This window comes from Perognathus longimembris, chromosome 10 (assembly GCF_023159225.1).
Source record: "Perognathus longimembris pacificus isolate PPM17 chromosome 10, ASM2315922v1, whole genome shotgun sequence".
NCBI lineage: Eukaryota > Metazoa > Chordata > Mammalia > Rodentia > Heteromyidae > Perognathus > Perognathus longimembris.
In genome coordinates, this window is record NC_063170.1 from 61269400 (window position 1) to 61294748 (window position 25349).

The 25349-nt window shown below is 36.2% G+C and overlaps 1 protein-coding gene across 1 annotated transcript in view; it reads right to left on the bottom strand.

Moving 5' to 3' along the window:
- Cntn3 (contactin 3) overlaps nucleotides 1–25349 on the bottom strand; it is a 217076-nt gene that overhangs the window by 67873 nt on the left and 123854 nt on the right. The window contains exons 5-10 of the mRNA XM_048354886.1: nucleotides 15063–15266; nucleotides 14171–14273; nucleotides 13178–13362; nucleotides 8657–8793; nucleotides 7599–7728; nucleotides 4207–4357 (exon numbers count right to left, since the gene is read on the bottom strand). Coding sequence (XP_048210843.1) covers nucleotides 4207–4357; nucleotides 7599–7728; nucleotides 8657–8793; nucleotides 13178–13362; nucleotides 14171–14273; nucleotides 15063–15266 — 910 coding nt within the window. The remainder of the gene's footprint in view (nucleotides 1–4206; nucleotides 4358–7598; nucleotides 7729–8656; nucleotides 8794–13177; nucleotides 13363–14170; nucleotides 14274–15062; nucleotides 15267–25349) is intronic.

A 25349-nucleotide genomic window follows, 5' to 3' on the forward strand; every position in this document is an offset into this window, starting at 1 on the left:
ATGGACAAAGCTGCACTGACCGTTCTAACATTGAAGAATGCAGTAAGAAGATACCACTTACAAGATCATAGCATGAACCTCAAGTGAACATGGGATCCACTGGAATGCACTGGCACTTTGAAATAAATTTGTATGATTTATAAACAATGTAGCCTAAGGTATTTTGTTACAGAAGCATGAACAGAAGGAGACAATATCCTTTTCATGTTTTGCTGCTGTATCTTTGCTTATACAGCTTCTGCCTGCAGCACCTCTTGTTAATCAGCCTCAGTCATCTTTCAAGTTTGCTGTAGATTTTCTATTCCCCAGAAACATTGCTCAGATCTCTAATTTGGAGATAGAGTCTTCTCAGGCAATCTCTGAATATCCTCTACCTCGTTAATGGAGTTTTATAGTCATACATGTTTGTTTATTATGAAAAGCTATGGGAGAGACAACCATGCACATAGTGCCTGGTTCATAGCAGGTCCTCAAAGTGTTTTAAAAATGAACAAAAACAAACAATTTTAAGAGTGAAGGAATCAGTATTTCCACTTAAAAACACTGTTATCTATGAATAGCAGCTTTCCCACAGTCTCTGTTGGGCAGCAATCCATTTGCAACCTTGCCTGAAAATGCTATCCATTCTTGAGAGCAACAACCTTCATTTCTTCAAAATGACTCAGTAATTTAGCTGTCTCACTGACTCAGATCCAATTATCATGGCTGATTTATAATTCCAATGCTGTTATTATGCTGATATAAAAACTTACAAAACAGGTAGATTGTAATTATTCAAATGTATTGTATGATTTACATAGTACACATATTTATCATTTTTATACAATTCCTTAAAAATATTTAGTCTTTTGGGATTTTTTTGGCCTGATTGACAATTTGAATGGTGGAATGTTTGCTTAGCCCAAATGTATCTGTGGGCTGAGATCAAGCACTTGCCTAGTATGCATGAAGCCCTGGGTTCAATTCTTTGTATTCAATGAATTTACTTGCTATCAAGAGCCCCTATATCATGCTGGAGGAAGCTTTCCTATTTATCAGAAGTTGTTTATTCACTAACAAATCCATGTTATCAACCAAAATGATGAACGAACGAAACAATCAAGTAAATTTCAAATCTTACAAATACTGCATCAAAAAATCTTATCTTTCTTCTTATTTTCAAATGTATCAATACACTCATTTGCTTCCCCCAATGAGATTTGAATCTGCATTTATAAGTTCAAGTAGTTTACGACCAAACAACCACAATAAATCTACCATTTAACATGTTTTGTAGATTTGGCTGAAGTTGGTGGACTAAGTCAAGAGGGAAAGATACAGCATTTTCATTGCCAAGTGACGGCTGCAACCTGCTCTGATTTCCCATGAACTTGGAGAAGATTCAAATCCACAACTTGTTCCATAATTGCTTCTAGCAGTCCTCTCCCCAAGCCCTGGGTATGTGGCTCTTCAGTGATTTTGCTGTCCAAAAGATAAAGCCAAAACTCCAAACCACAGTTTTTGAAGGAATACTGTAAGATGAGCCTTGGGCCTAATACATGTTTCCTTTCCTCAACCTTTCCATTCGCATCTGAAAGTTTTCTTACTAACCATATGAGATCTATTCGAAATTCATATCCCATGTGGAGACCCAAGAGGCCAGTAAGTGGCTAAGCAGTAACTTTTATTCTCTGGGGACACTGATAATTTTCCTAAAAACTGGACAAATAACTTTTCATAGCAAATGCTGCCACAGAGGAAGTAAATAATAATCTATACTATGTAGACTGTTTGGGTGGGAAGCATATCCAGGGAACTAATCTTTCAAGAGTAAATGGTAAAGGAAGATGGGATTTCCGGGAAGTTCATTAAAAGTTAGGAAAGTCCTTCTTTATTTTGTCTTTATTGAGATTAAGTAACTACATACACTTCACAGTACACATGTTAACATTCACAATGATGAAAATCCTCATTCTACTCTACAAAGCTTATGGACTCAATAAAACTATTGAGAGTGATATGTACATTTGGAAAGTCTTTATTTCTACCTGCCTACTCACAGTTGCCTAGAGAGACGTAAATGGGTGGCAAAAACTCAGGCAGTCATCTGGGTTCATGTGATCAGGACTGAGAGGGAGCCATGTAGCCCTAGCCTGTGTCTCTGACAGAGTCAAGCTAGGCTTGCTGTCTATCTTTTGAAAGACCAAACACATACACCCCACAAACATACAAAGAACATCCAACTAACTCAGCCACTCTAATTTCTATATTTTCACTTGCAGCATAATCTCAATTCCTCTGATCAGTTCATCTACAAACATGAGCCAGAATGGCAAATGTTACAACAGCTAAGTAAGTTACAGAAGCAATGTCTCTACTCAAGACACAAGAAAACTAATGTTCAGAGGTATTATATAATTAGGTAGCATCAACATGGTAGTAGCTAGAAATCCCTGTTTTGATTTTGAGATTTTTAGTTTGATTTTTTTTTGTCAGACCTGGGGCTTGAACCCAGGGCCTGAGCACTGTCCTTGGATTCTTTCTGCTCAAGGCTAGCACTCTACTTCTTGAGCCATAGCGCCACTTCCATCTTTTTGTTTATGTGGTTCTGAGGAATCAAACCCAGGGCTTCATGCATGCTAGGCAAGCACTCTACCACTAAGCCGCATGCCCAGCCATTTGTAGTTTTTATTTTGCATCATTGCTGTCAATTTTGGGGTATGACCCTTCTGGTATGACCCATAGCTAATTCTCTTAATATTTTTATGCATTAAAAAATTAAGATTAAAAACGTCTTCCATATAGTATATGTACTACTTTCAAGATAAGTGGGTTTTAGTGTGTAAAGTCCAGAAATCTTTAGAAAATGATCACTAATTAATTTATTTGGACAAAACTATTTTAAAATATCTTAATCCAATGAAAGATGTAGTTACATGGGAGGATGTAACTTCTATAAGACTCAAAGTAAACCATTGTGTATCCCAAACCTATACTTGTTCAAATTGGTTTACAAAATCATACTAAATCACTAATTAACTTTCTGTTCCAGAAATCTATCCTGGGTGGCCTAGCATTTGGCAGACTGTGTTTAACTGCTTAGTGAAGAATTCTGCATTGCCATCCTCTTTATTTTTTGTCTGTGGATTAAAGGTGTCACCAGTCAAATAATGGAGAAACTAAAGATTGTTTGGTTCTAACTAATGCATATGAAAATACCTCTGGGCTTGTAATCGGAAAGCCATTCAACTTGGTTATTCGAAATCCAACTGTGATTTATGAAAAGTTAATCTATATAACTTGGCCTCAAGATTTATTGTTTGTTTGTTTTCTGCTCATTTCTCCAAGTAAAAACTGTGACTCTGTGACTTCAAAGACCGAGTGAGATCTTTAGGATCCTGGGCTCCTGTCACTGGAAAAGCTTAAGGGTTTACTTGAAAGAGTCAAATGTATATGAATTCAAATCCCAAACCTGTGAATTGAGACCAACCACTCAAGCCCTTTCCATCTGTGTTGCAAAGATTGTTAGAGGAGTTGGTTTGGATATAATTGTATCTTGTTTCCTACTGCTTCTCACAAATATAATATCCTGAACTCAAGGAAATTTATTCCCTTATAGTTCTAGAGGTAAGAGGTCCAACAAGCAGCTCACTCGACTAAAATCAGAGTATTGGTAGAGATGCCTTCATGGGAGAAGGGAGGGGCTCCAGAAACATTTGTGAACTTCTATAGTGCTGGCAGAACCTTGTTCTGAGATGTTATGGGACCAATGTCCCCATTACCTTTGCTTTTGATACTTAATCTAGTTTCAACATAATCATAGAAATAACTAAGCTAGGAAAGCCTTTGCTTAATGATACTGATTGATAAACCATTCCAGTGTAGGGTAACAACAATGTTCAACTTTCCTTTGCATGTTCTCTCATTTTATTGTTTTCTTTTCTTCATCTGGGTCTTGTATTCCTTTTTCATTCTGACTGAACCTTCCCAGTGGATAAGTGGAGAAAGTTCTCTAAGAAAGCATTCTATGAGGGGAGAAGTTAGGTAGATATATCTCTATTTACAGATCTCAAAACCAATTACCAGCATGAATACTACAGATCAAATGACTATTTTGATTCTGAAAGCACATTCCATTCATTAGAGTATTGCCCTTCATACTGGAAACCTTCTTCGACCCTTAGTGTGAGAAGAAAGGAAGAAAGCACTTTTTGGATGACAAAATACCTTTCGTGCTCCTGAACCACCACATCTCCTTTTTTCCAAGAAGAGAGTGCCCTGGGGGAAGCTCTTGGTTTGCAATCCAAGACCACCAGGCTGCCCACCTGGACCTGGACCAACTTCTTCATTGGGTTTCTTGAAAAGTCTGGAGCAGAGGCTGAAAAGAAAGTAATAAGGGATAGACTATGAATTCTAGTTGAAGGAGAAGAAGATTTCAACATTTTCCTGGACTCAAATGGTCAAATACATACTATTTTTTTAAAAAAAATTTTGCTTGACAAACAAGATGTTCATGCTTGATTTATTTGATTTGCTATAGGTCATGCACACAATTTCAATGCTGAAATAGTAGTTTGTGCTATTGTGCTTGGGGTCAAGTTTTAAATCTTGAGACAATTAATTTGTAGAGGAACTGTTAATGTTTACTATAAAGATTTAAAACAGTTTAATCATGAGTTTATCAAGCATAGTGTAATTTTAAGAAGTAACATAAAGATAGGGATAGGATGGGTTCCTCTGTCAACTGTTGAGGCACAGGTCAAGCAAGAGGCCTGGCACTTGTCAGAGGGTCCCAAAAGTTTGTAGGATAAAGGTTGACTATTGAGCCAATAGTCTTGCTGATGCAAATTCACTAAGTTCTAACATAAAATGCTGATGTGGTTAAGCTTAACTCTCAAGTCAGCCAAAGATAAAAGTGGATACTATATTACATGTTAAAATATGACAACAAATACTCTCATGTATGAAACATTATATTCCTAGGCATGAAACAGACACCAGTCCTGATACATCATGTATGCATTACAGGTAGAAAACAATGTGTCATTTAAACGAAATAATAATGTTAACCAAAAAACCCACTTTTCCATTTATTGCACATATAGAAAAAATGAAGAACATTGTACATTTCCCCAAATATCTACTGCTCTTATTGCAAATACCAATGGCTACCTTAATTTATTGTTTAGATAGGTGGACATCTTACAGAGAACTATAATATGGAACTTTATGCATAACTATGATACACTTGTTATCCAGAGTTGGCCATACAAATCAAGATCTTGACCATGGAAATCTGTTTACATTTCACTAAATGTTTATGTATATTACATATTTTTTCCACAAGACCACATATTACATTGAATAGAAATATGCCCCCAGTAAAGGTAAGTAACCTTTTAGGTTTCTTATGTTAATTTATTAGAAAAGTACAATTTGTTTCAAATTAAGTTTGTGTGTAAATCACCACCTCCTTTTATTACAAGCGATTATCTCTCAATCATAGTAACAAGAGCTAGTCTTTCTCTTACACATGATCCATTTCTAACCTTTAGACAACAGGAATAAGACCTCTTTATATTAAACCTAGCTTCTTTTGTGTGGTTTCTAGTTTTCTTTTCTTATTTAATTTCATTGTAAAGGTGATGTACAGAGGAGTTAAAGTTACATACATGATGTAATGAGTACAGTTTTTGTCATATTTGTCCCTCATTTTTCTCCCACTTCCTTTCCCTGACCTCCGGGTGCTACAGTTACTTTCCAAGATATTGTCTTGTGAGTATCACTGTTGCATTGGTTCACCCTTTATCCTTTGTCTCACCATTTTGCTGTTCCCTTCCCTTCCCTAATTCATATAGATGTATATACAATACCCGGGACACCAAAATCAAGTTCAGTGACAAGAGGGTAAACCATGGGAAAGAAAAATGAAAGAAAAAAGAAATAGTTTTACATAGTACATTAAAAATAAGAAGAACAACGAAAAGGTTCTTGTTTCCATATCTTGGAGTGCATTTCTCTTAGCTTCATCTTATGTGGGATATACATGCAATGGAATTCTATGCTTCCATAAGAAAGAATGTAATTGCCCCATTTATAAGGAAATGGATAGACTGGGAAAAAAATCATATTAAGTGAGGTGAGCCAGACTCAAAGAAACATAGATTCCATGGTTTCCCTCATTGGTAATAAGTAGTATGTGTGTACAATAGTCCTAGAGGAGGAGCACAGTACCTCAATAGCTATGTACATACTCTAAGATGCTTTAACATGTCTTTACCTATGGGATGGATTCTTCTCTGTTGTAAGACCCTATTTTGTACACTGTAAGATCTTTAGTAGCTTCTATTCACATCACGCAAGCATCTCCATCCTCTCCTAGTCCCTGGTTATAACAAACAAAAATACCTCTAGACATTTCCAAATACAACCTCAGGGCACAACAGCCTTCAGTGAAAAAACTACTAAGCTAAACAAATGAGAGCTTGGTACCATTCTGGCCATATGAGGAATCAATGATAGGGAGTGACTCGAACTGGACTACATGGAACAGGTGACATGCAGGCCTGAGTTGCCATTTGAGCAACTGAGAAAGTCATCGCTGCTCCCACAGGATGAACTGTGATAATAAACTCAGTTATCTTGGGAAACACCATACGGAACCTGACACCATATGGAATCTGATATTTGAGCCATGGATCAAGTTATACTGAAATCCAATTTGTCTATTTTAATTACATAAACTCATAACTAACTTAATTCCCTCCTTCTTTCCTTCCTCCCTCCCTTTTCCCTTCCTTTCTTGTATTCCTTCCTTTTAACCTCTCCCTCTCCCTCCTTCCCTTCCTCCTTCTTTCTTCCCCCCATTTTCCCCTCTTAGGTCCATCTTCCCTCCCTGTGCTCTACCTTTCTGACTTTCTTATACTGTGAACTTTCATTTATTAATAACTCCAGTGTTCTTCAAGAAATCTGCCTTAAACATGATACAACATTTCCCTTCATTTCCTGTATATAAAGTGTTACGAAGAGAATAGCTCAAGTAGCAGAAATCTGGTTAATTAAAGCTTCAATATGCTCAATATTATTGATTTAATATTTTGCTATTTGCTTTTATGGGTCAGCAACAGAAAACATCAACATCATTTACTTTCTTAAGAATTAATGATCACTCTTATTCTCTTAGTTCCCAATCATGGAGATGGGTAAGGACTTGTTATGGCAACATGATTTCCTTCATGTTTAGTTCACTCTCTGGGTCTCATTTCTGGCCATTATTGTTGCTTTTCCTCAGACACTGTTAAAATGTATATCTTGATGAGAAATCCTAAGGTTGAATCTAAGAATCTGAAATGAAAAGTATGTGTTTTGGGTCCTTGAAACAACTGAGGATTTAAGAAATACAGTCAAGAATTCAACATACAGCCTACAGAATCAAGAAGAATGAGAAAAGGATTAGGATGAGAATGGATAGAGTGAGAATGAGAAGGGAAGCTGAGAATGTTAAAAGGGGTTGAGCAAGGTTCATTGTATTCATAAACTTTGTTAAATAGCAATTCATTTATATAAAACATTGAAGATTATATATATGACATGAGGTAAGGAAAAAAAAGTAGTCTTACCAACAACTTTGAGCTCAGCACTGGAATAGACAAGACCGTGTTTATTTTCTGCTATGCACTGGAACATGCCGGAATCGGTCACGTTGAGGTTCGATATTGTAAGGGCACCATTTTCTATTTGTATTCTCTCCTACAGGCCATCAAAATTTTAGAAGAAAAATCAACAATGTCAACTCTCACATTCCTCAGGCCCAGACTTTTACATTTTCCTCAGAGGATTCATGAATTTGCCTTGAAATTTAACCTTTTACTTCTTTGAAATATGAAACACACTTTGGAAATATAAATAAACATCATCAAGTCCCAAAGTATTTGAGTAAAATAAAACACAAAAGCAAGAGGTAAAATATGAAAGCCATTTCAGCTTTCACGTAGGCTTAACTTTGTAGAAATTAAGGAATGTATTATGAGCTTGATTTTCATCTTGTCAATGGGACAGCTTGGTATCACATTTTTTTAAAAATCACATAAGCTGGATACATTATAAATCTAGAACATTAACAATAGTTCTGAGAAGCACACATCTACCAAGGATTTAGCAAGTATAAATCAATGGTTATGTATAGAAATCCAAAACAAAACAAAAGCATAATTGACATAGTAGGACAATAAAGAAAAAAATAGGTAGTCAAGATGGAAAATGGGACAAAAACATGTATTGATAAAATAAGGTAACCAATGGATAGATACATTATTCTCTAAATGGCATATGAAGTTGTCAAATACTTGATTAAAGCTTTCTGGAGTGTCAATACCCAAAAAAACCCCATTTGTTCAAAAAATGTGTTTGTAGGGAGCAATTTAATAAAACCACCTAGACCCAATTTGTAGTTTGATATGGCAACTTCACAAAATCACCTTGACTCAATGAAATATTCTATTTAAAAATCTCATTAGAATTTCTTTTTTATTACCCCCTTCCCCCACCAATACCATGCCTTAGATGCAAATGCAGTAAACCGTTCAAGAAGCAGTTTAACTTTGTACTAGGAACAAGAGAAAGCATTCATTCAATACAAAGCAAGCAGAAGCTGGTCTGCCCCAAAGCATTCCCTTACCTCTAGTACTAGGGCTTCTCCATTTTTCAACCACCTGTAGGAAGGCTTGGGCTTTCCACTCGCCCGACATTCCCAGTAAAGACTGTCCTCCACTGCAATTTCCACATCTTTTATAAGTTGAACCCAATGAGGCTTTGCTGTGATGGAAAAGGAAAAAAAATCATCTAGCAAATACCTCACCCAGGTAAGTAAAAATAAATATGAAACTATGAGTAACAGACTACAGAGAGTGTAGAGTAAAATTATATATAACTCACTAAGTGGATGTCTGAAACACTTGAATATTTGAGGATGGATTTTGCAATCTGTCATTTCCCACACCACAGTCATTATGTTTTATGTTTATAAAATTCTGAGTATTATTTTACATTCTTTAGTTGTCTATTCATACATAGAAATGCAGGTACAAAAGATTACTTTTTTTCCTTTAACTTGTAATGACTGTTAAGGTGTTGTACAAAGGGGTTTCAATTCAACATAGCAGTTGATAAGTCCATTGCATCTTGATCAATGTCACTCTTCGATCTTTCTCCCACATTTCTCTCAAACCTGCCCATCCCCTCGGTTTATCTCGTTTCATTTTTTCCATATGTATATTCATCATTATGGTTGTACTCACTCACCCTTCCTAAATGTATTTTTGAATCATTATATCAGAATTGATGTCAACTTAATCAGTGAAAGATAGCAGACATTGGTTTTAATGATGAAGTCAATAATAACATTCGTAGGATGGAAAGTTCTACAGCTCAGTTAAATATACTTCCTAGCAATAGAAAATAATGCTTTATTAAATAGAAACCAGTGAACACGTTAAAGCTCCAAGTGAATTGTAGTGAAAGCAATAAAAGATGGATAAATTGGTTTAATTTGGATCACACAAATTTTTTTTAATCAGGAAAAGGAGTAGCTCATGCAACTTCAAATTATGTATGCAAATCAGCTGGATGAAGCAGATTAATCATTTTCACTTATGTTTTACAAGGTATTTGGAAAATTCTTTTTGCAGATGAAGGGAACACACCATTTCCAATGAAATCTACTTGATATACACAGTGTATGTAGCCAAGTCTCAGCTTGTGTTTCAGATCCAAAACTGGGAGGCGAGATGATTTCACATTGCATTATGCATGTAATGTGTACTCCCAGATTCGCATTTGCATCCTCCATATGGAGACATGGTTTATCTATTTCTATTTAATTGCAGCCATTGGAAGATTTGTCTTTCCATTTCTATCTCATAAAATTGCTATTTTGTAAAGGAATTGAAATGGAACTCTAGCTATTTAGCTTTAACTGAAAATGTCCAGGTCTACATTTTTCCTTCTTTTGTTTTTTTTTTGTATAAACTACTGGCACAGTATGAGATATCCTGCAGCTTCAAATCACTCCTCTGGCTTTATATTAAAGGGCATTTTCCTCTTTGAAGATGGATCAGCCCGAAAGAGAATGAGGCTGCAAATAGACATACACAGAAGCTTGTGATTGACACCTGACTTGATCGTGAAGAGTCCCCTGAGCTGTACTTACTACTATACATCTACAAACGGATGAATTATTTGCTGGACTAAGCCAATCCTAAGAGCAAAACTGCCACATTGTGATTTACCCCATCATATATGTATATATATATATATGTATATGTATATGTATATTCAAATTTTCTACAGTACCACTTAGGAAAGTTTTTTTTTTTCACATTTCTGTATAGTTGATTGGCTGATACTAAATCATACACTGTAAGGAGTTTCATCAATATTTCCATACTTAGATCATATTTATTTATCCCTTCTGTTCTGTGTGTGTGTGTGTGTGTGTGTGTGCGCGCGTGCACGCACACATTACTGTGCCTTAAGTTCTGGACCTTTTACATGCTAAGCAAAGCTCTCTACCATTTCAGCTCCAAATACAAACCTTTTATTTGAATTTTATTTCTGAGATAGGGTCTTGTAAACTTTGTAAGGACTGGCCTTGAATTCAAAATTCTCCTGCTCTTGCTCCTGTGAAGCTGGGATTATATGAGTGCACCGCCGACCTTGTTTATCATACTTATTTTTCCATGAAATACAGACCAAGTAAACAGGAAACTACATATAATGGATTGAATAGGATAATCTTTACCAAAATTGCATAGTAACTTTCCTAAAACTGTCATTAATCCCGTGTGTGCGTGTGTGTGTGTGTTAGTTCTGGGGCTTGAACTCAGTTCCTGAGTGCTATCTCTTAGCTTCTTTATTTAAGGATGTCATTGCCACTTGAACCACATCTCTGCTTCTGATGTTTTAGTGATTGATTGGAGATAAGAATCCTGTGAAGTTTGCTGTCTTAGCTGGATTCGAACCCTGATCCTCAGATTTCAACCTCCTGAGTTGCTAGGATTATAAGTAAGAACCCCTGGCTCCTTCATGTAATTTATTTCTCATGTATATAACATATTATCCACAAAATGGACTAGTTCAATAGCTTATGTCCTTCACCAAATATAGCACATGATGTGGTTATTGACTGAACATTAATTTCTTCTTTTAATTCAACAAACCAAAGTTCTCATTTTTTTTCTTTTTTTCCATCACCTCATACTGTCCATAAAAAAGGGAAATTTGATTTTATACTATGTCCTAGAGGGAGGCACTTCAATTGTCAAACGCCATTGCTCCTCACTAGTGAGTAATATACATGTGAAAATGTGAGCAGAGAATTGTTAGATATGTTGAAGAAAAGAAGGATGAGTAAAAATAGATGTGGTGGTTATCATGGGTAGCCATTTTGTGACTACTATGGAAACTGATATGTATAGAAAGGAAAAGGGTAGGTAAAGGCAAGAACAAAGAAAGTAAAACAAACCCTAGAGGAACTGACCAGTAGTGTGATAAGGCACTTTAATGCCAATTTCATTTTGGTCTTCTCACCATTCAAGATGCACAACTATTTGTTATTTATGTAGGGATGCTAGTACATAGAGCTAAATGAATTCTAATGAAACATCACGAGACTTGGAATATCTTGTGTTTTCTCCTAATGGTCACTTCTGCCCTTAGTGGAAGTGATTTGGGAGCTGATGCTCAGAAAGAAGAAGCTAAGGCAGACTTTGAGAAAAGGTGGGAACTTTGTACATCAGTGGACCATTCAGCCACATGGAATGAGTTTTGGCTTCTTGCCAGTCACCACCACTTTTTTCAAATCAGTCTCCAAACCCATGGCTCTCCACATCATGAGACATAGTCTCATTTCCTAAAGCAACCCTTTATCAGAAAGGGAGAGACACCAGAGAGAAGGATTTGGTTTGCTAAACCATGCCTCCATTTTATTCCTGTCAGATCCTGGACTGGAGCAACATCACAAGTATTAACATTGACAAAGGGCATTACTTGCCAACATCAAGTTTAACATGTCCCAGCAATATTTATGTGTACTATACAAGTTTGTATTGCAAACCATTTCATTTCCAGTTTCTAAATAAACACTCTATAATGCAATTTGCCTTTCACAAAATTGGCAAATTCCCAGCAGTTCTATAATGTTACTAATGATTAGACTAAAATATGTACTCACTGAGCTTACATTTTCATGTATTTTACAAGATTTATGCTTTAAAATCATATAGTGAGACTTTCAAAACCATGTGTTCATCAAAAACCTATGGCTTTATTTTCTCTACATAAAAGGAACTGGAGAAGATATTTTGACAAGAAAAAGATAATCTAATTTTCCTAAAAGCACACTCCAAATAAAGCTAATACTATTATTTTTCCTTACCAAAAGCACATAAAATAAATGTGATTACAAATTAAAGGTAGAGTACAAATGCAGTTATTGGAAGGGATAGGACTACTCTGAATAGCTTGCCAAGATCCTGATTTTATCTGCTTTCTTTAATACAGTGATAAGTATTTTTCCTAATAGATTTTTCTTTTTAATAAAAGTAACAAAGAAAAATAAAATCGCATTTTCGAGAATAGAGGGAACATAATGAAACATGGTACTTTATTAGCATATAAATCATTTTACGCTGTATGCAGGAGGTTCACTCCTGTAATGCTAACCATTCACAAGGCTGAGATCTGAGGATCATGGTTTGAAGCTAACCCAGGCAGGACAGTCACTGCAACCAAACAAAAAGCCAGAAGTAGACATGTGGCAAATGCGATAGAGAACCAACATTGAGTGAAAAAGTTAAGGGACAGTGCCCAAGCTCTGAATTCAAGCCCCAATATTTGCAATATGTAAAGAAATGAAAAAATCAACTAATTAACTAATCAACTAATTAAATCAACTAATCAACTAATCAACTAATTAAATCATCCTTTTAAAAGTAAAAGAAATATATTTCAAAAAAAGTTCTTTGTTTACTTTCTTCTATAATAAAGGTCTATTCCTAGTTAACAAAATAAGAATAAAATTCAGACCAATGAAGTTAAATATTAAGATGATGATGATGTAATCTTCTCTTAAGCTCCAATACACAACACTTAACAGAGGAGTCAAAGCTACAAGTGCAACTTGCCCAAAGCAAATGCTCACCATAGTAAGTGAGACGGCCCCTGGCCACATTTTTTCCTCTTGAATTCTCAGCAATACATTCGTAGGAACCCGTATCTTCCTGTTGGAAATTGGGGATTTCAAGCACACCATTGAACTTCCTCAATTTAATTTTATTTGGAAATGGCATTCCATCACTCCTTCTCCAATTAATCTTAGGTACGGGGCTAAAAAGAAAATTTTCAAATAGTTTGCTACTCCATGAAAACACTTCAGATTTAAGAACAACAACAACACACACATAAAGCCTTTCTTAAGTTAAAGCAAAAGGCATAGGTTAAAATACAGATTACTAGCCTGGCACTAGTGGCTCATCTTTGTAATCCTAGCTATTCAAGAGGCTGAGAGCTGAGGATCAGTGCTTGAAGCCAGCCCAGGCAAGAGAAAGTCTGTTCCTGAGACTCTTAGCTCCAATTAACCACCAAAAGCTCAGGAACAGTGCTCAGGCCCTTAACTCAACCCCGATTCTGGCGCGCACATACACACATACACACACAAGAATACAAAACAAAACTGCAGAATACCTATTACTGATTAGATTTACCTTTATTCTTTCTCTCTCTTTTTTTTTCCCGGCCTCTGTAGCCTCTAGGTAGCCAGAATGCTGGGGTTATAGGCATGTCACTATTGCCATTCATATAAAAGTCATTAAATTAGTAATTCAGTAAAATAAATGGCACATTTTCTTGAGTAAATTCAAGACTTATGGGGAAAAAATTAAAAAGGCCTAACACATTATTGGCTTTATTAAAATGCAATCAATGAAGAAGAAAACATGGAAACATATCAATTTAGCTTATGAACAAGGGCAGACATAGTAATATTTTCCAAAGCCCTTTAAACATTTCAAGCTACATCATAGATGGGCATTTTTCTACTCTTTGCTTCTAATGGAAAGTAGATTAACAAAAGAAAGACATCTCTTATATCAACCTAATATGACAGTAAATAGAAGAGAATTTTATAAAAACTTACTTTCCAAGGGCAAAACATTCCAATTTCACAGCAGATCCTTTAGCTGCAGGAAGAACTTCTGGAAACTGCACTTCTATTTTGGGTTCATATTCACCCATTACCCCTGAGAAATCCACAATACAAAGTTGACACTGTCAGTGTCTCCTTTGGAATCAGCTCATCTTCAATAAAGATTCTTTTGCTTCAGGTTCACTCTACCACTATGAGTGATATGTATACTAACCTGCATCAAGCATGCAATATTAGTAAACATTCAAGAAGTTTGTATACAGTGATTCATTAGTAATTGTAAGGTCTTTCATGCAGAATGTTCCCATGAAAATGACCTTGCTTTTCATTTCATGTAAGATGGGACGTTCTTGAGATTCTGTATTCAATTTGGACATTTCTAGTCAAACTGAAATACACAATGTATTATGACTCCCTGAAATCTCCTATGCAACAAAGCTACAGCAAGAAATTTAGTCAATGGGACCTTGATAGCAGAGGCACCAATCTCAAATTTATTAAATGGCTGCATGGAGCCTTAAAAGTGTGATAGCAATTGTCAAATTCAATTAGAACTGACTGGAAAGGGATGTTCTGATCTTTGACCACAGCATTGTGCTTCTAAGACATGGCTTAGATCAAATGGCACAACGACTTAGATTGGTGAATATGCTTCACTGTGGCCCACAGATTACTTTAAAACACCTATCACAGTGTTGATGAAACACAACTTTCTCTCTCTCTTTCTCTCTCTTTCTTTCTCTCTGTAATGTTTTCTTTGTTAGTGATGCTTTTTAGTGTATCATGAAATATTCAGAGTTCTGCATTCTCGTGCTAGCAAAAATTAGAACAAGTGACATCATGGGCTTTCCAGTCCCAAGAGAACATTTTGAACATATCCTACCATCAGCCCGTAGCACCAGTGGGGTTGGGGACCCCAGGACTCTGGCATTGGTCACGGTACTTGTCACCACACATGTGTAATTCCCCACATCGGATGGCTCCACCTTAGCTATGTAGAGGTGTCCCGTTTCTTGAGAGACAAATCTCCGGCTATCTTCTTCAACAAACGATGGGTACTCATTGAAGATCCAAGCATATGATAGTTCTAACAAAATATTGGACAGAAATAAAGACCACGATTAAACCAAGTTTTCCATTGTGGGTTGGCAATATATAAAGTTACCTTCATTTTAAGGAATGCTGAGTATCTTGTTACCAGTTGTGTAGAGAGACAGCATTTGGGAGGAAATGGTGCTGGGAAATGACCTGCCAGCATTGTTTACTGTTAGGAGGGTCACTGGCCAGCTGGAAGCCATTGTATTATTTCTCCACTTTATTGCTCCTTGACTCTATTTTGATAAAATTACATTATTTTACACAATTTTTTTACACTAATCTTATTTCATTGGTTAAAAGCTATGAAATTTCCAAAAGGACTTTTGGAAAACATGAATGAATATCCACTTCAAGTACATTTGAGTCCTAACTCCAATGGTGAAAGAATTCTGTTGGGGAGAACGTAGTAAAAATGTAAAAATCACCATGAGATACTGTGTCAGGTTTGCATAAGAGTTGCTGTGAATTTCAGAGTAGCGAGAGCTGGCATTCCTTCATTACAGGAAAAATAATTAAAAGAGAAGAAAGCAAACGTGAAGTTAATTGGGAAATTTAAATAAAATTTTGTGAAAAAGTAGTGTAGTTAGCAAAGTAACTACCCCCAGAATTCCACACCTACTTCTGAAGCTTAGAAATATGCCACTGATAGGCAAGAGCAATCTGAGGATATGACTGAGATAAGGATGTTGAAGTCAGGCATAGAAGCTCACACCTGTAATAGTAACTATTTTGGAGAGGAGGTTAGAAAGTTCACAGTTCAAGGGCAAGTCATCCTGAAAATTCACAAGACTTTATCTCAACCAATAGCTTACTGCAGAAGTAGGAGCCGTCATCCCAGTTACATGTGAATCTAGAATTGCAGTAGACTAAAAGAGACACTGTCTCTCAAAGATAACCTGAGGCAAGCTGGTCCTGAATTATCTAGGTGGTTCAAATGTAATACTTTCAGGGATCCTTACAAGAGAATCAAGAAGGCCATGGAGAAAAGGCAATGTGCTGAAGCAGGAGTGGTAGAGAATGATGTTGCTGGTTTGAAGACTGAGGAAGAGCTATGTATGAAGTATGCCTTGTGGCCTCTAGAAGCCAGAACTCTCAGGGATAGAGCTTTCCCCATGGGACTCACCGTCAGAAGGAATACAGACAAGCCACTTCATTTTTGCCACAGAGACCAATTTTAGACTTACGATCTCCACAGTTGTTAGGATAATAAATTGTGCTCCTCTAAGTCACTGAGTCTGTAGAAATCAGTTAATGCAACAGGACATAAGGAATGCAGATGGCCAAGTGGTCATGCAGAGATGATGAAGTGCCTTGCTGTGACTCTGCACGGGTTAGATATAATCATTAGAGTCTTTATAAGGGCAAAATGGAGATGGAAAGATCAGGGAAAGACGCATGACCACAAAGGCAGAAGTCTGACTGCTGTACTGCTCAGTGGAGGCTGAGAGACAGAGAAGGTGAAGAGTTTTTAGAAACTGTCATGAGTAGGGAAATGCCAATTCACAATACTTGTTTGTCTGTTAGTCACTAGGGATCCATGCCAGTCACCTTCTGATCTACATACCACACAATAAGGCTATATTTATTACTAAAATCACTAAGTTAACCTTAATGTATTTATCATTTTAGTCACTAAATGTGTGATTCTTGATTCTAAGAATAATAGGAAATTAGAAGAGATGAAGGTTAAAAGTTGAACCACTGCAACAGCAATACTTACAAGACAATATGCTGTAAGCCAACTTTACATCTCAGGGGATGGTGGGGAGGGAACCGGGAAGGGGGAAGGTGGGAAAAAATGTAGGAGGAGGTAAAAAGTTTGATAAGAAATCTACTCATTGTCTTATGTATGTAACTGTAACCCCTCTGTTCATTACTTTCACCATTAAAAAATGAAAAATTAAAAAAAAAAACGATCATAGCTACAAACAATGGACTACTCCTAATATACTAGGTACAGTGCTAAGTGTAGATAAAATTTCCAAAGAAAGGCGAATGATTTATAGACAAAAGGTACAGCACTAAGCATACAACATGGGATTTGGGACTATATCCCAGCCTGTACTTGAGAAGCCCAACACAGAATTAGATTTTAAATCACTCAGTTGTAAGATTGGTAAGACTCTAAGATTGGATAGGTTATTGTAATGTATTCCTGAAGAGGTAATCAAACCACAAAAATCCTCACCCCCCAAAAAAATCCCTGATTATTCTTTCATTAGAAACTCAGAAACTTACAAATGTACAGTAAGGCAATGTAATGTGCACTTAATATATTGTTAAGAGAGGGATGCAGGTTCTTAAATACTTATATTTGCTTATAGATCTACTCTGAGAAAGAATCATGCACCGTAGCTTGTATGATTTAGGAAAAAGATCTGCACTAACTTTTCAATTACTAGCTACAGGAAAATGTTAAGTCATATAGGAAGACATATAAGACATCTCTCAGATTGAAAACATTTCAGAATTCTGTGATTAATTACATTCTAAACAAAGTAAAAGAATGCATACTGCATACAAGTACTGGTGGCTCTGCTTGCCATGGTAGCTATTCAGTAGAGTGAGATCTGAGGATTACAATTTGAAGCTAGCTCAGGTGGAAAGTCTGTAAGGCTCTTACAGTTAATTAACCAGCAGAAAGCCAGAAATGGAGCTATGTCTTATATGGTACACAGCACTAGCCTTGAGCAAAAAAGCTTAGTGCCAATGTCTACGTCTTGAGTTCAATTCCCAGATTGACACAAGAAAAAAAAATCAACAACACATAAACCTCAAACAATTAACAATAAATATAGATATACATATATACATATATAATATGAGAATTTAAAGTTTATCATAGAAGTCTGTATTTGCTATAAACATTATTTGTATACTACAAAATTATGTATCATAAATACACATACACACATACACATGCAAACCATCTTTCAGAGATTTTTCAATATCTCTTTTTATACCATGACAAATAGTATTAAAAATTATAATTTTACACACTTGAGCAAAGTAGGCTTTTTGAAACCTTTCACAATCTCTTGAGTAAGTCATGAACAAATTATGCCAAAATACCTTGGCCAGTAGGTTTTCTTTGTGAGTTTTTGAAAAATAAGCTTCTCTATTTGGGACTATAGAGGGTTTACCAATCAATACCATAAATCTACACAATGAAATACTGATATTCTGCTTTCTCAAAAGAAATACATAAGGAATGATGTCATTCTCCACCCATATCCCTTTCCATCTCACTTAAGTATAAAACCAGTAAAATTAACAGAAAATATGTCATTCTGGTATTTACCAGGAAATACATTAATATTCATACTACTGACACTGAAGGGCTTATTTCTAGCTCTGTTATAAAATTCTATTATGAAGGATTTTTCATCTTGTACCCAGACATTCTCCAGTAGAAATTTTGTCAAACAAAATTGCAGTTAAACAAAATTATAAAAGTAACCTGGATCGTTTCAACTGTGGTGCCAACTGGAAGTCTGACCTACTTTAAAAAAAGAATTATATAAAACTGTGGGAAGACTTGCTTGAGGTCATTATACATCTGAATCACCAATGCACATGGTTGAGAATTTTGCTTTGGTGGCAGTAGATGGTACTATCTTATCTGAAGGTCTAATGTATTGTGGGCACTCAGCGATCTAAATCAAAGCAGAAATTGGGGATTATAAAAGGTTCAGAAGAACAAATGGTCAAGTGATTAGGAATAAGAAATTCATTGAACAAAATAGGAGGCATCAGTTGGTACCCCAAACACTTTAGTGCTTCGGAAATTGTGGCTGTGGATTCAAATACACGTATATATTAGGTCTCCCTGTGTAGCTTGTAATCATCTGAACATCCTTTCTGATTTAGAGAGTCATTAAGAAGAATAGAGATGCATGAGAGAGAAGGAAAACTGCTATCTCAAACTTCAGTACTGATTCAAGACCCACTATGTACCTGTAGCATCAAGCTGACGCTTGCTTTATAAACGATGTATCTTGTATCTTGACGCATCATCATGCACACTTATTATCACACACACTCAATGACTATTGTGACTACTAGAATAGTGAAGAGCAGCCATGGAAGACTACAAAGTCTATAAATCTGACTACAGTTATATGAAATTTCTTCTTTGAGGGTGTGGGAAGGAGTGATCCTCTGGTTTGGACTCAGGGCCTTGGAGCTGTACCTTAGTTTGGTCAAGGATAACACTCTACTACTTGAGCTACAGCTCCACTTCCAGATATTTTTGTATTTAGTTAGAGATAAGAGTCTCTTAGAGTTTCCTTCCCTGGTTGGCTTCAAACTGTGACCTCAAATCTCAGACTTCTGAGTAGCTAGGATTACACGAGCATTGGTACTCAGCTTGAACTTTGTTTTTAATGGAACTCCCCTATTCTGATTACCTGGTTAGATTGCTCTTCACTTTTACTCTAAAGAACTGACAGCATGAGTAGGTACCACCAGGAGCCATCCTCAATGCTGAGAAAAACAGACTGTCCCTTAAAGGCTTGTGTGGCCAAGAATGACCAGCAAAGTGATGGCAGGCACTTCCTGAGCACTTCCTGCTACTAGGCTGTCATGAGAACTAACACAAGGTAGATGGAAACCATGATGCTTTATGATGCCTGACCAAGTACATGAAGGCCCTTATCCACAGCTTGTTTGTATGTAGACTTGCTGGTGGTTGAGGAGACAGGAAGAAGTCCAAATGGCATCAGTGATATTTAGCACAGACAATGCTACTTTTTATTATTTATTTATTTTCTTATTTATTTTGCTCAAGGCTAGCACTCTGCCACTTGAGCCACAGTGCCACTTCTGGCCATTTTCTATGTATGTGGTGCTGAGGAATCAAACCCAGGGCTTCATGTATATATGAGGCAAGCACTGTTGTCACTAGGCCATATTCCCAGCCCTACTTTCTTATTTTTGACTACCTAATTTTTATTTTAAAAATACACCTTTTGTAAAAGAGTTCGGATGCCTTAAATTATATTATGAAGTAGTCTTCAGATTAGTTCCAAACCAAAAGGACCACAGGTTTCATAGCTGAGAGTTGCGTGAGAAGCGAAAAGATAGTGCTAATAAATAGTCTCTGTGCACTGTGTAGTTCCAGCAACATAGTTTGATGCACTTAAGGACCTGCATTTTGTGACTCACTTCCCTGTCCCTCATCATTTACACTGAGCATTTTTTATGACTTCAGTGATAGTAAATAACATTTTCTTTCTAAGTGCAGTCTATGAGAAGGTAAAGAATCTTACAACGCATGGGAGTGCTAATTGGAGCCAATTATTGTTTGATTGACCTGCCTTGGTATTAAAACGATATGTTACATTTATACTGCCCTTGCAAAATGGAAATGTTCTTCAGTACAAACTAACTACAGCAATCCCACCCTTTAATGAATCCAAAGGTGGTATTATTGGATGGAAATTCCCTCATCAACTCTCAGAAACTAATTCCAGAGAGGGGCTTCACAGAGCTGCAAATGACACCATAACCATATACACAAGGAAATAGATGTGCAATCAAATAATCAAATTATTAAAAGCTGGGGGAAAAATAGGAACAGCATCATAATACCTCTATCCATTCTGCATTAGGTCTGCTTTTCCTTTAACAAAATTTCATCTTCTTCATGTCATGGAAGTATGACTGTTCTCTTCTTATTATGCTCAAATGCCATTTTCCCAAACAGCATTGAGGTCATTAGCAATGAACTCACTCTGACAATCACAAAGATCTTCTGACTAGGGTCCATAAGTGAATACTTAGAAATATGGACAAATTAGTATGTTTTCCTGTCAGGCTCTGCCTCCCTCTCTGTCCCTCTTTGTCTGTCTTTTTGTATTTCTGTCTCTTTCTCACACTCACTCACATACTGACTCACAAACACGGACAGACAGACAGACAGACAGACAGGTACACACACACACACACACACACACACAGAGTACTACTACTTCCTGAAGTAGCTTAATCAACCTTTCATAAAACCTAAAAAGCATTTAAAGGTATTTTGATCTAAAAAACATTTAAACATATTTGGAGAAGAAATTTCACCTTTTCTCATCTCAGTTTTCTAAATGACATGACAGAATTAAAACAGGATGGCTTCATTATAAATTGTAAGTGAAAAACAGTATAAAGCTAGGTGAATTTTTTAAGTAGCCACTACTTAACTATTAGTTTATGGAAGGATATGTCATTGTGCCTGAACATCTCAAATGAAAAACATACACATGACAACAAAAAGCAATGGCAGAAGTAACCAAGAATCCAGAGCAATGCCATTCATTTTTCAAATCAGAAAGATCTCTACAAATGCCACTTTCTTTGGCCCCAAAGCATGTGCTGGAGATTTCCCAATGGCTTTAGGTTCAAGTCAGATCTAAATAGTCGTCTGCATGCTTTGGGAAGGTCACAGAAAAGAGAGCTAGAAATATAACACTGGCACTACTTCAAGCTCTCTTTGTGCTATGTAAGTAGCACAGTCGTGCACTCCCCACTCCACTTTTCTCTGTCCTCCACAAAGTACCCAGGCCTCCTCCATCCTGGCTACACATATACCTAAGAGGAAAAATCACAGCACTCCATTAACTCAGAGAAACATTTTTTGAAGCCTAAAGGTATTTGCAACATCCCTTTCTGCAATTTGAATAATTGAGCCTAGAAGAGAGCCCTCCTGATGTTAGACAGTAATACGCACCAAGAAATACATTACTGCTCAAATTCCATGTCACTTAAAATTCTCAGTTGTTTAGTATTTGACTCTTATAGGAACTTTAAAAGTTGTTATTTTTAGCTGAAAAGCAATTTAACATTTATTTGGCGATTATATGTTTATCTTATCAATGTATAATGGTAGAAAAGAGATTTTTTAAAAATTATTTTTCTGAACTTCAAAATTTTGTACCAGGGGGTTACAATTTAATGTGACCATGTAAGTGTCCAGTGGTATTTAGTATGTTTAGATAGATGTATACAATGTAAAATGTTACAGCCAAGCTAATTAACATATGCATTCTGGAATGCATAATACATGATTATAAACCATACAATAATTCTCACAGACAGAGCTGAACTCTGGACCCTGTGACCAGTAAATATCTGTTCATTTTTCCCATGCCATCTCCAGTAACTCTTCAGTTTTATTTCTACATCAGGGAGTTCAACATTTATGATGCCTCATGTAATCACATGCAATTAGTAATAAGAAGAGCTAGAGGTAAGAGTTAGCAAGAAAATAATATAAGGTGCTTACTTTGTCCATACAACAGCCCCTTTTTTTCTATTTGAAAAATTTACCTTTCAATAAAGCCTTACTGATTTTAGTCTATTTACATCACAGAGAATTCTGACAAACTTCCTAAGGTATTTTTTTTTCATCAAAATGCAGCACTTTAATCGATTATTTACAATTTCTATGTTACAATGAAAAATGTACATCTTATAGAACATATTTCATAAACTGCTCCACTGGAAATGACTAGGTAAAAACAGCAAACTTTCCATTCAATATCCACAAAGTTGGATTATTTTTCCTTTTGGAGTAGATTCGCCTCAATCATATTTGAATACACAGAATTTGAAGAAATAAAAAAAAGGTCTTCAAGACACACGGAGGTCTAGGAAAGTCTTGCTTCTTATTCTACCTCTACCTCACCCCTAACCCTAAAATTAAAAAGATATTTCCCTATCTCATTTATGGCATGTATTGTTTTCAGTTTGAGAAAAGAAAAAAAAAACTTTTGGCTTACATCAATAACTCAACATAAATGTTGCATAGAATTTCATACATTTCAATACTCGCCTAACTGTAGAAAAAGACAAATGGAAGAATTTGAGACAGAGCTCTAAATGAGTACATCATCACTTTGTCAAAAGTGACACTAAAGTAAAAATATGATCAAATAAGAAATATGCATATTAGACAACCCTGCTCCCTGAAACCGTAGGAAAGACACTGATCTGTGACTGACACAGGACTATGCCACCTGAAGTCACTGTTCACCTATGAGGAAGCACCAGGACCCAGGGGGAAGAAGTCTGGGAATTGGGAGGGGGAAGGGTATCATTGAAAAAAAATTCAAACGATATTGGCAGTCACAAGGAGACTGGTAAAACTGCCCATGAGGAAGTCCATTTTACCTCCTCTCAAATTCCCAGTATGAGAGTGTAAGATCATTGCTTGGGAGACAGACTGAGAAGAGCCACCCTTTGGGGTTACCTGAAGGCTTCGGGTATGGGCCTTCCAACCACAGGCTAAATATATGCCTAAGGTTTTTGATCTTATCAAGAAACAATTTCCAATAGTAGCAATAGCCTTGATCTGGGTTTTCCTTGCCTCCGTAATTTCAATCTTTTCCTGTTTATCTATAAACACCTTTCGGGAGCAGGTGTAGGTAGTGTTGTGTCTGTAAGAACTAAAGACTAGCTTTATAATGTCAAAGATTTTAGCGAAGTATTTTATTACGAACTGTATTCCAGGGTTCTCCATATCTCACATTACTGTATGTCATTAGGAGATTGATGATTCATGCTCCAGTTTAAAAATTCTCACTGTATATTGCCTTCATTGTGATTTTTCAAAATTGTGTATGTGTCCACTAAAGAAAATGCAGCTAAAAAATAAACCAAAATGTGTCTTAATTCAATTTCAAATAAGTAGTAGCTTACTTCTTTTCTTCTTAAGCAGAAAAGTTTGGAAGTTCATGCCATGATTCTCAACTGGTATAAAGGGATCTGGCCTTTACACTAACCAAAATGTATATTAAAATCTAAGTATGATGGTCCTATTGACAGTGCGTTCCAACTTGTAGTGAAGTCTATTCTTGCTATTTAAATTATTTCCTTTTATATTTTTCCCAAAAGGTACAATGAAAATTAGAAAAGCAGTTGACATTTTTTCTTTCTCTTTCCTACCAACCTTTGTCCCCAGATACATTTATCTGGAAAAAGAAATGCAATGTAACTACCTGCTTCCACTTTCAAATATTTGGTTTTAATGTGGGAAATAGATATCTTTCTTAAAAGAAAAAAACCCTCACTAACTAACAGAAAACAGCTATCACGGTAGCTTTGTTTGACCAACCGGATGAAAAGTTTTCCTTCCAAAATGAAATACAGCTAGGTGCCAGCGGCTCATGCCTACAAACTGAGTTACTTGGGAGGCTGAGATCTGAGGATCATGGTTTGAAGCCAACCCAGGCAGGAAAGTCTGTGAAACTCTTTTTTTTTTTTGCTGTGGTTTATTTTTATTATTTTTTTATTATTTTTCAAATTTTTATTATCAAACTGATGTACAGAGAGGTTACAGTTTCATACGTTAGGCATTGGATACCTTACTTGTACTGTTTGTTACCTGGTCCCTCATACCCCTTCCCTCCTCCCCCTTTCCCTTTCCCCCACTGAGGTGTTCAGTTCACTTTCACCAAACAGTTTTGTAAGTATTGCTTTTGTAGTTGTTTGTCTTTTTTTACACTGTGTCTCTCAATTTTGGTATTCACTTTCAATTTCCTACTTCCAATACCAGTATACACGGTTTCCAATATACTCAGATAAGATTATAGAGATAGTGTAGGTACAACCACTGGAAGGTGATACAAGAACATCATCAATAATAGAAGCTACAGATATATATGGGACGTTGAAAGTAGTTATAACTGTGATATAACAATTGTTTCCATAACATGGAGTTCATTTCACTTAGCATTATCTTATGTGTTCATAAGGGTATAGCTATTGGGCTCTTGTGATGCTCTGCTATGACTTGCCTCTGTGAAACTCTTATCTCCAACTAACCACGAGAAAACAGTATGTGGAACTGTGGCTCTAGCAAGGACCTGAGTTCAAGCCCCAAGACCAACAAACACAAATAAAACAAAAAAGAAAAAAAAATAAACAAAACAAATAAAACCCCAAATACATAGATGCATAATAGCAGCATAAAGATCAAAGTCAAGAATAAATCTACCTAGGAATTCTTATCTGTCTGACATAAATGTTCACAGATACTCTTTCAACTGGAGGATTCTGAACTGATTTATTCCTTCTACTACTA